The 13,822-nt window shown below is 38.0% G+C and overlaps 1 protein-coding gene across 1 annotated transcript in view; it reads right to left on the bottom strand.

The window, feature by feature from the left end:
* LOC126471127 (unconventional myosin-Va) overlaps positions 1-13,822 on the bottom strand; it is a 358,954-nt gene that overhangs the window by 82,759 nt on the left and 262,373 nt on the right. Inside the window, exon 6 of the mRNA XM_050099213.1 lies at positions 13,254-13,473. Within this exon, the coding sequence (XP_049955170.1) occupies positions 13,254-13,473 (220 nt within the window). The remainder of the gene's footprint in view (positions 1-13,253; positions 13,474-13,822) is intronic.

Genomic DNA, 13,822 nt, shown 5'->3' with positions numbered 1-13,822 from the left:
CTTATGAAAGGGCTTAATTAAAGCTATTTTAAAACACCATAGATCCAAAACACACAGTGTAAACTTACATACTAAGTAAGACAGTTTCCTCATTCAGTATTGCAGGTACAGCACCATGCTGCACTTGGCAAAGAGAGAGATGCACATATATTAGAGTGTCACAAACAAGAAACTACCCTAACAGTCACAGTGACTCAAGCACATGTTCACATAACAAGTGTATCCACAGTGCAATGGAGGCAGCTCAGAAAGGAGTGGCAGAATGGAAAGGGGAAGGCAAAAATTCTACCAAGCAATATTTTGCTAAAATAATGGGGTCCCTTACATTGAAACACTGAGGTAACTCCTCAAATGGTTTTATTTCTTTGTATATTATGCAGGATTGTGGTCATAATATTAACAGGTACTATAATCCAATAAAAATTGCTTAATAGTTGACACTTCACACTTTGAATTGATTTTCAAAAACTGGAGTGCTCAAACATCATGTCCGAACTGTTCACCATCACCAAACTGCCACAAAAATTGCTCAGTTCACTTCCAACTCTTTGTCCAGTATTTATGCTGGATGTGTTTGGATCCTGAATCATGGGTCTCACACACTAATTTTGTATTTCATGACACATGATAACCATATCAAAAACAGTGCACACACAAAATGGTGCTAATGAAACACACACGTTTCATACACAGTGCTAACCGAACTCTTCTGCATACTTCCACACAAGACGTGATTCAATGTCACACACACAGTTATCAGAATTACAGATATTGGCTTACATTACAGAAGCTTCACACGAGGTTGTGTGAAGCTGAATTTTTGGAGGCTGAAATTCATCATTGTGACTGGAGCACCAGAGTCATAAATATAACTGCTCTAGTCAGGCTTTTGTGGCTTAACGCAATGGTTAGAGTACGAGATTGACATGTAGAAGATAGTAGGTTCGAATCTCATCAACTGTAGCTTTTTCTTAATTAATTTCTAAATCTAATAAACACAGTCTGATTATTATTTTAATTCAGCTAATTGGTTTAAATGCAATTTTTTTATTTCTAATTCTTTGCTGTGCCATTTTCATTATCGTATCAACTTTATTTGCTCTTTTTCTCCTTTCCAGCATTCTTTCTTCATTTAGAATCTGCCTGAGTTGTCTGTAATGTTCTGCCAAGTACCAACGAGGACTGCTCATCAGTTGGTAATGCGGCAGCTTGTGTAGTTAGTGTGAGGATAGTTTCAGGTAATCAATGATAGCGAGAAATTACAGTTTTCCTTTAGCACTGAAACTGCATTTTTTCTGTCTTGAGGATTGCTTGGAGAGGCTAGCTTTAATTGCCGTGAACAAAGTGATTGTGATTTTATTTCTGCCACAGATTGCTGGCTACTATTTTCTCAGATACATTGCACATCACGAGGTTGTGGTTAGCTTAGGATACGAATTTAAATTCAGGGCTACACAATGCATCATCTGCCACAGTTCAGTCATTGGTCACTTAAAATCAGTTGTTGACATAGCATCACCTTCTTATTTACTCATTTGTGTGAAAGATATCAGGAAATGGAGTTCTTACAATCTGTGAAAAGGAAAAACAGGAGAGCTAATACACAGCCTAATGAGCAACATGCTCTAACATTTTTATCTTCAGGAAAAACAAGTGCAAATGTGTTTAGACTAAAATAGACCCCATTTTACAGATGACCACAACTAGTTGCCCATATTTTGTAATTACAAATTTTGTAGTAACAGTTAGGTTTCTGATTTCATACACAACATTTTCTGATGGAACACAATTACTCACCAGTTGTAAACAGTTCTTCCATTACCACTGGGTAAATCCACTTTGACCAATTTTTCATGGCATAAGCATGCAACTCAAGACAAAGTCAGCAGAACACTAATATCCCACATCAAGCAGCTCTTCAGTAATGTGAGCTGCCTGCACACTGTTCTGACATGACATCTGATGCTCCATACATCACAAACTGGGAGATCCACCAATTTGCTTATGAAGCCAGCACAATTTGAGACTTCATACTCTCAATGACCATAAAGCCTAGTTTACACGACAACACTACGTAGCAGGCAACTGCACTACCGGCCACTGCGCACACGCACCGCACGTTTGCGCAACTCGTTGGTGAAACTAAACTCTTTTGGCGTATTCCAACGTTAGTGACACTAGTTGCATGAGTTTTTGTGGTTGTGTGTGTTCGTAGAGTGTAGACAAACTGAAATATGAAGTGGGGAATGGAGAATAATGTTTGCTTTTCAGATATCTATGCTTCGCATAGGTATTTGTGGATTTCAGTGAGGCTGATTACAAAAATAAGCAACATATTGCTGCCGCCAAGACCATCATGTGCGATCATAACAGATGGTTTGACAATATCTGAGCTGCAGGGCCAAATTTATTGAGTTAGGAGCACATATACAACTGAATTAAGAAGAATACAAGCAAGTGTAATTCTAGCTGTGGCAATGCTCTCATCTACAAGACTGAAATCCCATCGTTTGATCTGGCCAACTCTTCGTTAAGCAATATTGTTGACAGGAGGGAAGGCTATACAAATTCAAGAAGCTGTATTCTTTTTCAATATTCATCTACTTAAAATGTCACTTCAGTGCTCCCCATTCACATATGTTAGAATTTTGAAATATTGCCACTGTTCAGATCTATCTTCAAGAGAGTAGTTTGCAAACCATTCTCTTCTTAATGCGGCCTGCTTCGAATAATTATTGCTGTTAATGTTAATAATTGTTAATGTTAATGTTAATAATTGTTACTGTTAATGTTGATAATTGTTACTGTTAATGTTAATAATTGTTACTGTTAATGTTAATAATTGTTACTGTTAATGTTAATAATTGTTACTGTTAATGTTAATAATTGTTGGTGTTAATGAAAAAAACATCAACAACAACTAAAACCGCATCTTATAGCATGCCAAGTGTTCTCGACTGTAATGCATGCAATATGATATGTCATGTCAACTCTGGCGACAGTGCTTCATGCATTACAGTACCTTTATTCCTTATCGCAAAATTAACTCTATTTAGAAGAAATGTGAACAGTTCTGTTAACATTCTAAGATAATTAAAAGAACTTCTTGGCTCTCCCATTATAAATTATTTCAGCAAGGATGCTGAGCAACTGAACTGACCTCTTTTCTTCAGTCAGTCGTGAATCTAAACACGTTTCTTACTTTTTTCCTTATGCAGCGATTCCACGCAACAAGCTTTAACTCCATCACAACTCGTGCGACGTGCAGCTGCCAAAACTTTCATTTCAGACACGACTCAGGGACCCACAAAACGACGAAACTGAAGTGTATACTGGTGTCGCCGTATCTACCATCATATATGAAACCACTTGTATGCAAACTCATTCCACACAACGAGTGGCGCAATCCAATGTCGTCGTGTAAACTAGGCTTAAGGAGATAAAACGTGATGTGACATTTGGTTTCACGCATTGTAGCTTATTTCCCTCACCACAAGCTATTCCTCTACCCACCTGCACACAAATGATGATAATCACATGGCATTGATGGCTGGGAGACCCCACCTGGGGAAGTTCGGCCACCGAGTTGCAAGTCTTTTCAGTTGATGCTACACTGGGTGACTTGGGTGGTGGTGGTGATGACGACGACGACGATGATGATGATGATGATGATGATAACAGAACACCCAGCCCTGAATGGAGAAAATCTCTTATCCAGCAGGGAATCGAACCTGGGCCTGCTGCACGGCAGTCAAATGCACTGCTCACTCAGCTGAGGAGGTGGACACTGCACACAAAACTAATTCGACGATGAGACAAAAGTATGCAAGTTTCAAGACTGAACCAATAACAAATACAGAGACAATTAAGATGGTGGTTTTAATGCTTTAGGTGTTTTACATGGCCTCCCTGCTCCTAAGCACAACAAACAAAATGTTCGTACAGCCATGGGAAACTGTCAGTAAGGTCTTCCTTTAGGACGATGTTCAACCCATGTGTCACATTGTCTTGAATACTGGTTGTGTTATCAAAGTATGGACCCTTCATGTGAATTTCTGCACTTCATCATATAGCTGTACATTCATATGGGTAACACAAAGTCTCGTACCCCACTACGATTTTGTCCAGAAAAAAAAAAAAACACGCACACACACACTATCTTTGTTGTGCATTTTACTCAAATTGTAGCAGGCATCCACAACTTAATTTTTGTTTGCGAATCAGTGTGAGTTTGGAACAAATTTCTTACACACCTTTCTATTCTTCAAAACATTCAGGAGAGTGTCTTGAACAGTTGATTTAGAGATTTTACTCCATTGCCACTTGTGACACAACAGTGTTGATATACTATGGTCGCACAGCCACTGCTTCATACTGCCTGGTCACAAATGACTGCTCAAACGTATATCCATTGTTAGTTCAAGCTGCCAAGATAATCACTGTGGTGATGTTGGTTATATGCCAAGAACAAAATCCAACCGCAGCACTTTCTGGATGAACAGTGTTTCTTGAATGCTGGCCATGTTGGCTACTATATTTTTTTGCTCACTTCCATAGATTCCTACACACCACAATACTAAGCAGTGTGTTGAGTATGTGTTATGCAATGTGAAGGAAGTGTCAGTTTTATGGATTGTTTTTCTGCTGGGTCAATCTACGGTGTCGCTTAGAAGGCAGCAATGGAATGACAGATGGTGAATCTACTCCCTTGATGTCCAATCAGCTGCTCCACTGTGTTCAGTATCGCACACAGCTGAGCACTTAACACCAAAAATTCCTAATGCTGGACTGCATCTATTCTCTCGAAGTACCACAGTGTGCAGACTCTTACGTCATATACAGTCAATTTGGTGTCGTACAAATGGTCTGTAACAATGGAACATACATAAATTCTAACTGCTCGCTAGGAACAAAGCAAAAAACATTTCCTATTCAATTCACTGTGCCCAGAGAAACTGAAAATTCACTCTCATAACACGAAGGAGCCACACTGCTCAATGAGCTGAGTAAATTCAATAGTAACTTTTTTGTGCACCAATACTAAAAAGAGGTTGCACATGATCTGCTGCATCACCAGCTACGTTCTTTGTGCCTGGACGCTAAGCAAGTCAACCCATTCATTCACAGTGTTTCCTACACCAGATGGCAACATCTGCTTGATATGCCCTTTTACCTTATTTTGTATTTTCACTTGCTTCTGTAACAAATTAGTTAACTCTCTAGTGGTTTTGTATGTCCCCTAACGTGGGGGGTCAAGGGACTAGGGTGAGAGGAGCAAACAGCGAGGACATTGGTCCCATTGGATTAGGGAAGGATGAGAAGTAAGTTGGCCATGCCCTTTCAAAGGAACCCTCTTGGCATTTACCTTAAGTTATTTAGGGAAATCATGGAAAATCTAGATCAGGATGGCCAGACAGGAGTTTGAACCATCATCCTCCCAAATGCGAATCCAGTGTGCTATTCACTGCGCCACCTCACTCCGTGCCTGCAGGCACATAAAAGCTGTTTGCACTTTACAATGTCCATAGAAGGATTATATTATTTACTTCCACCCAACTTGCTAGCACAGCTTCTCCATTTTTACATACTGATTTTTAATAAACACAAGTTTTCTCATTTTTGTTCACTTTTTCTTTTGATGTCTGCCAGTAATTTTGTGGCCTGGTTAAATTAACAACAAGAGAAAATTGAATGTTCAGAGAAAAACTAGTCAAAACTGGGAGACAAAGAGCCAGAGAAATTATACAAATTAAAAAAAAAATCAGCTGAAAGACTGAAAACACAAATCCAAAGAAGCAGCAAACATGTAATCAACATAAAACAAGCGACTATTACAAAACGTTCAAACAATATAATCAAAGTACGTGCCACCCACACTTACGATAAAAAATTAAAATGGGAAAATGGCATACTATAATTGAAGCAATGCCCAAATTTTGATTGCGTACTTCAACGAATCACTTAAACTGTAAGGAAACAAAATAAACTTATAATTTTACCCTCATCATAAAAATACATCTATATTAGAAAATGTTATACCACCAGATTACAACATGTCCCAATCAATTGGTTGCAGAACCACGGAAGAATGCAAACAAACCCTTTGAAACCTACATGAACACTTCATAGACTTCTTAGACATGGAGAAAATGCCTGAAGAGTGGAACACAGCAACAATCAACTCACTACACAAAGAAGGTGAGAGATTGGTCCCAAGTAATTACTGGGGGATATTGCTATTTGATGTCACATCTAAGGTTTTATCTAGGATTATGTACACATGCATTCAGAAAAAACTCAACTACAGATTTTGAGAATATCACGGTGAATTTTGACCAGGAAGAAGCTGTCCTGACCAAATTATCAGTCTGAAGCAGATCATGAAGCATCAAACAGTTAAGTCATCACTGTTGATATCTTAAAAAAGTATGACAGGACTCATTGTGAGTCATTACTGAAAATCCTTAAGGAATTCAATCTACACCAGAGTTTATAAACTTCAACATAATCACCATTATGAATACCAGGTCAAAAACTAAATTTTGATCTAAACCGTCTGAACTGTTCGAAATGCGAACTGGCCTTCGACAGAGGGATGGACTCTCACTATTACCACTTAACTGTGGATTGGAGACAAATCGTACAAGAATTGAATACAAAATGCCAAAGATCGAAAAAATAGCAACCTTAATTGCCTAGTATTCACAAACAACCTTGTGCTACTGGCAAATAATGTGGAAGATGATATACTTCAAATTGAAGTACTTGGGAATAAAAGGGGAAGCAAAAACTGAACTGCAAATTTCATTCAAAAAAGGAAAAAAAAGAAAAAAAAAATAAATATGGAAATGGCGCCAATCTTCAAGTTTGAAACACTACCTGGCTGACCGAACAATAACAAACCAACTGAGATTGTTAGTACACCCATTTATTTTGGTGAAATCTTAGCTCTGGACACAAACAAGAAAGCCACAATATAAAGTTGAACAATTAAATTAAAATAACCACAACAAAACTCCTGGCCAACCTCCACACACAAATCTCCCTCAATGAATGCCAAATCCAAAACACATTACTATTGCACTGTTAAACCTGAAGTAACAAATTCAAGTGAAACACTATTCAAGTTGGACCAAAATCAGCAACAGATGAACTACAGAAGGCAGAGAGAAGAATCAGCAAAACCATCAGCAACAGAAACACCAAATAAATGGACAATGGAGAGTACTGAATCGGGAAAATGAGTCAGCAATGGATACAATGCGAAAAAGATGGATTCATTTTTTCTGCCTTCTATAAAGATTATCAAAAACTGGGCAAGTGAAACAACTATTCAACTACTATTGGAAAAATAAACCCGTAAAAAATTGGTTAAAGAGGTCCAGGATGATTTAGAAGAGTTAAATATAATGAAGCAACAAATTAAACACATAAAAGAGGAGGCGATTCTAAGGGGTGGACACACAAAACTTTTACTAAATACATTTAAATAAAAACACATAATAACCAATGAAGAAAGGGCAGCCTAGTCAGAAAAAATGAAAAACTTTTGGGAACAGAAGAGGAAGCCGCAAATCCAAATCTCAGCTTGGAAGATTTGGCTGTGTATGGACTGATTCAAGTGCTCCAATGTGGGTGCAAAAAAGTGAGAAACATTTCTATTATGCATACCATTATAGTTTCCACACAGGTTGCTTCAGAAAACAAGCATTCAATTACTCTAGTTGCATCTTAAATCTATTTATGTTTCACTATAGCATGTGAGCCCTTTGTCAGATCATTTCTTCCCCACCCTTTCTGCTGGGATGGGAATTGTGTGATACTCTGAGAATTAGCTGAGAAGCCTCATTGCTCTCTTACATTGACTTCAAGTACCATTGTTTCAATAGCACAAATTTTATTAAGTTGCCAAAAAATGAAATCTGTATGGTCTGACACACCCCATGACCTGTTTTTTCTTGGCTTCAAATCTTCTCTCCACATTTTTCTTTTGGAGCAGCCAGAATTTTCATACCAGGGACACACAAGTCGTCTATGTAGCATGGAAACCATTCACTGCTGATTATCCATGGTCTCCTTTAGATGTCAGGAGGAGACACATTTAGTCAAATTTTGCAGTTACACTTATGATTAGAAGTAAGCTACGTCAAGGTGTTCCCTTTTAAAAAGGGTTTCTCAATGTCCAAAACAAGCAAGGACACAAATGTAGAGTGTTGCTGTGCCCTTTAGTCCTCCTTTGTTTCAACATATGGTGTCTCCCAAATGACCTTGATTTTTAAACTTCTGCTTTTGTATGTTAAATAAGATACTCCCTACTACATATTGGATACATTTGAAAGCAGTTTAGGCAGTCTTGTCAGGATGAATAGGAAGCTCTTTTATCAACAGATCTGCTTCATTTGTCAGGTGGTCAGATATATGGCACTCAAATACGCAGATAGAGTGTTTGGTATTTGCTCCCTAACTTTAAAACAAATACATCCAACTGTATTGAAGTATGGAAGCCCTGGAGTGTTTTAGGTCTGACAAAAATAGATGTTTCACTAAGTTTCCACTTGCCCTCTTCACTCAGTTTCTGACGTCTTTCATTCTTACTACTTCAGTGTCGTAAGTGTTGAGGTATATCATAGACCTGTGCAACTGTAACGGACATATACAGACTCCCCAATGCTATAGAAATCACAAGTATTTCCACCTCCACCCACTTCCCGCACCAATTTTTCCACGGTATATAACAATACCAGGAAGCTACTTAAGGAATGCTAACCACTACACAATTAGTGCAAAGTCTAATAGACATATGTTAATCAAATTATGTTGGTCTAAGAGAAGGGTAATATGTAAAGCCTTCAGTAACTACCATAATAGAATGTTACTGTAGACATTTTTATCGTCATCCATTCATACTGTGAATCCAAACTTAGTATCTGGACACTTACTGATCACAATGAGCAGAAGTGAAAAAATAACAAAATAAAAGTTTGGGTGCAGATCTCATCTTTCACTGTACCTTCACAAAGATAAGGAACACTGCCACCATTCATTCTTTATACAACTGCTAAATGAGTTACTTAGACATCAATACCAGTCAGTGTTGAGAATCAGATGAAACTGCTAAAATTCAACAAGGCCCCAGAACCCAATGAAGCGCTTCTCTAGTTCCATACAATGAGTACTAATCTATTAGGTCCATTCTTTAACTGGAGTCCACTGCAGATACCTTCAACAGCAGATACCTCATAGCTAAGGGAAGAGTGCCAGAGGTCACACACTTCTACAAGAAAGACAGCAGAACTGATTCACAGAACTGCTGACATGCATCACAGTCTCTGAATACCTTAGAGTAATAAGGTGTATTCAGCATTTTGAGACTTTCAAAATGCTCATACTTCAGTGCTACCAAACACATTTGTACGAAACATTCAGTCAGGTTTGTGACTGGATTTAAAATAAATTTCAAGCAGATGTGTTACCATGTCTGAAGTTGTCCACACACACACACACACACACACACACACACACACACACACACACACACACACACACACACACACACAAGATTCTGGGTGTGCCCATAAATATGTTATGGTTACACTGTTACACGTGAGAAAATAGTGTGATCATACCACATAGGAACAGTAGCCTGTTAAGCAACTGTAAACTTACACTGTGTCTATGAAAGAGATTCCTATTGTCAGATTAGTTTTGGCCACACACTAATACTGTTAAAGTGTGTGGGATCCAAACCAGGAAGGATACACCACATCCATAGTAACAATGAGAAAGGTCACACTGCCAGAAAATTTCAGAAAAATTGGTTTGAAGGCAGAAACTGCATACATTCTTCAGCCCCCTACATAGTATTTCAGAAGAGATGAAGATATCGGCAACCTCCTCCTCCTCCTCCTCCTCCTGTTTACCTTATGGACTCATCACCTTTACGCTGAGGTAGCTGGTGATCAGATGCCCTTCTTGATGACACCATTCCTATCTGCCCCCCCCCCCCCCCCCCCCCAGGCAGAATTTGTGCACCCCATCTGTCTGCACCTAGAGTATTTGCAGGTTTGAGTGTGAGACTGATGTTCTAAATGTTTGTGTGGCATGTATCTGTGGCAGGATTTGGCAGTTGGATGTGGAGAAATGGCCTGAAAACCACATCTGCACTGGCCAGCTTACCAGCCCTTGTCCTTAATACATGAAGTAGATTTGATCTGGGGACAGGATCACACCCCCCCCCCCCTTCCATACCCCAGAAGTGGCACATTAATGCACTCAGCTATCCTGACACATCACTATCCCAGAAGATATTGTTACAAGCAAATTAAACTAAAAACATGCACAGTTGCATAAACAATCATTTTTCATAAACTACAGCTGAGAATGAATTGGAAGTAAATATAAAAAGTATGTTGAAATTATCTACATGATGTTTCTGTGATGATAATACCAACTTACAGGTATGATGGAAAATGGAATATGTATCAACTTGAGATAGATAACTTCGGTTTGGAAATGACCGAGTCTAAAGGCAAAGAAGAACTGAGGCACTGTACAGTTTATTATTGGCCTGCCAACAAGGGTAAGAGTTTATGTAAATACATGCTTTTGTAATTTTATTTACCTGCATAATTTGCACAAGGTGCTATATTTATCAAACATTTGACACTGCCAATCATGGCATCCTTTTAGAAAAATTGGAAGCATTAGGTTTTCATGGGACAGGGAAAAAGTGGTTTGAATCATATCTACAAAACAGGACACAGATTGTAGGACTGATGTCCGCTTACTCCAACAACAAAACAAATTTAGTATCAGACGGAAAAAAAAAGGGTGGAAATAGGAGTGCCGCAAGGCAGTATTCTCGGCCCCTTATTGTTCCTTGTCCACATAAATGATGTTCACACTTCTGATGGAGGAGCAAAGGCCATACTATTTGCAGATGACACTAGTGTGATAATCGGTGCAACAAAGCAAATGCTGCAAACAACTACTGATCAAGTAATAAAGAATGCCCACACTTGGTTTAATGCAAACCACTTGACAATAAATTCAAATAAAACAAATTATATGCAGTTTGGGAAAATATGTCAAAATGTAAATCTAGATCTGTTGTTGGGTGACAAGGCCATAGAGGTCAACAAAATTGCTGGGGATTAATGCACATGAAAATGTTAATTTTAATGACCATGTAATGAAACTTGTGCAGAAACTTAACTCAGCCTGTTCTGCGCTCAGAATTACTGCAAATGTTTGTATTGCAGTGGGTGCCACGATGGCATATTTTGGGGTCCCACCACTTGCCGTCTAAAACAAATCTTTCTGTTACGGAAAAGGAATAACAACACACAGTCATCCACAGACACAACGCAAACCCTTTATATATGCCGACTTGTGTAACTACAATACCCGAAATAGTACAGCACTCCATATTCAGATGCCCTTCTTGATGACACTCACTCACACTCACTCTCACTCTCTCTCTCTCTCTCTCTCTCTCTCTCTCTCTCACACACACACACACACACACACACACACACACACACACACACACACACACGTGAATGTAAGGGCTTCCTGTTTAGGGAAGACAAAATTAGAGCCTTAAGGCAAACAGACTATGCAGCTAAAATACTGTTGTATACATGTATGGAAAGTTGTATCACTGTGTCTTGTATGGCCAAGTGTTATCCTTTATACATTTTTTGGTACAATTTTGTATGAATTATTCTTCGTACTACTTAATATAGAATTTTGTATGTTCCTTTTCCATAAATTGTTTCCCATGAATTTACATGTACTTTTAGACAATATCCATACAGTATTTATTGTCTACGGATGGATAAATAAATAAAAAATTAATAAATCATTTGCTCAGAGTGGTGTCACACAGTTTTAAAGCAAACATTATATTGTGAAACAAAATTCTGTCATACCTTTGTGAACAATATCGCTGTTGTTCAGATACTGTCATTGGCAATGAATTCTTGTCAGGAGATTGTCTTCATTTTCAGATGGTGTCTTTCACATTACATGTTTCATAAAGCCTTACAAAAATAAATCAAGTGGGTATGTTCCTGAGCAAGATACGAATAGTATGCTGTCTTCATCAAGCGGGAGTGTTCACAAAGATGACATGAAATACTGCCCAATAGTGGGAGAAGCATATACCTCTGAAACACTGATGCAATTAAGCAGAGAGTAAGAACACACAGACCCATTAACCAACCACTGACTGCTTTCCAAGAAGGGCACTGCTGATTTCTGTTAATGGCTATCAACATCTAAAGCACTGGGATTATCAATAGCCCATACATAACTCTTGCCACTACTGAGCATCTTATCTGGCAAAACAGACTTCACATGAGGAAACTGCATGTCCAGAATGTGAGGGTCAATCGTACAGTGTCAACTCAACACAGTATGAAGCCTGAAGTCAGTAGGAATTTAAGCTTGCACTTTCTGTGAATTGTATAGCCGCTGCAGCTGCTGACCCCACACTAATTTCCATACTGTACTATGAGGAACATTGCTTTATGAAATTGATTAAATACTGACTGAACACTCCTCATACAAATGAACGAGCACCACTTCTTTTCATTTGGGAGTTCCTACAGTTCATTGCTCTTATTATTTGTTGTTGTATCACTGCCCTGTTTACCCCCAACTGTTGCAGGTGTCATATCATAACTTGTGTCTGATGCCTCGTATGTAGGTAGTAAGAAGTTTCCCATTCCCATCCTTCAGTATGTACCCCTACATTTGGTTGGTTCTGCCCACCTTACAGTATCAGCAACTGCGTACACAGTAAATCTGTTTACCGCATCATTCAAACAATGATTCATAGGTTACCATATAACAAAGGTGCAATTACCTCAATATGTGGAGCTACATAAATTTTGATTATTGCCTATGAGCCAGTGTTTCTCCTTTCAAATCGATACATTTGTCATTCTAAATCATTCTTGTAAATTTTTACCAACAGTATGGAAAAAAAATGTTGATTCATTCCATCACCGACAATTTTGGGAATACCATTTCTCAGATCTCAATGTTAAGTGTAATGTAAATCACAAAATAATTTCCTTTTGTGCAGTATTTTAATTTGAATTGTTTCTCTCATTCTTATTAAAAATTATAGTTCATAAATAATTGCTGCTTCTAACATTTAGCCATTCATTATTTTTTATGAAACTGTAAATGCACCATTTCTCAAAAGCCAGTGTAGTTGTATTTATTGGGTTCTGAACATGTACCTAACTGAAGTTCAGGGTATTCTTCTCTTGCTGCACAGAGCTGATAAAATATATGATAATTCCTTTCTTCTGGTGCCTGGAAGACAACACGAGATTTCTCCAACAGGTAAGTGCGCATACTTGCTCCTTGTATATGATATTGTTTGTTGAAATGTATTTCTATGAACTTCCCAAACCTTGAGCTGTTGTCATTTCTTGTTGTTTTGGCATTACCTATTGACTGAAAAATGCAAAGATAAATTATTAATATAAAATAAGGCTTTGTTATTACTGTACTTAGTTAGGCAATTTAATTTACTATAAATTTTGCCAGTACTGAATGAGAACTGCTCAACACTGCCAACAATTCTCATCTCTAGTAAGAATAAAATCACACACAGAAAGTTACTGTAAATACTGTATTAACAAGTATGACAGAGTGCATCATTCCAGAAACCAGAATGAAAGCAAAGAATTCTTAACTATTTGCATATATAAAGAATCTATTTTATATAGTTGATATGATATGAAATAAAACAAATTGTACTTGGTTGGTTTGTAACAGACAATTTAGAAGAATTGATGAAAAT

The sequence above is a fragment of the Schistocerca serialis genome, chromosome 3 (genome assembly GCF_023864345.2).
Source record: "Schistocerca serialis cubense isolate TAMUIC-IGC-003099 chromosome 3, iqSchSeri2.2, whole genome shotgun sequence".
Classification (NCBI taxonomy): domain Eukaryota; kingdom Metazoa; phylum Arthropoda; class Insecta; order Orthoptera; family Acrididae; genus Schistocerca; species Schistocerca serialis.
This window is presented reverse-complemented; position numbering and strand designations above follow the sequence as displayed.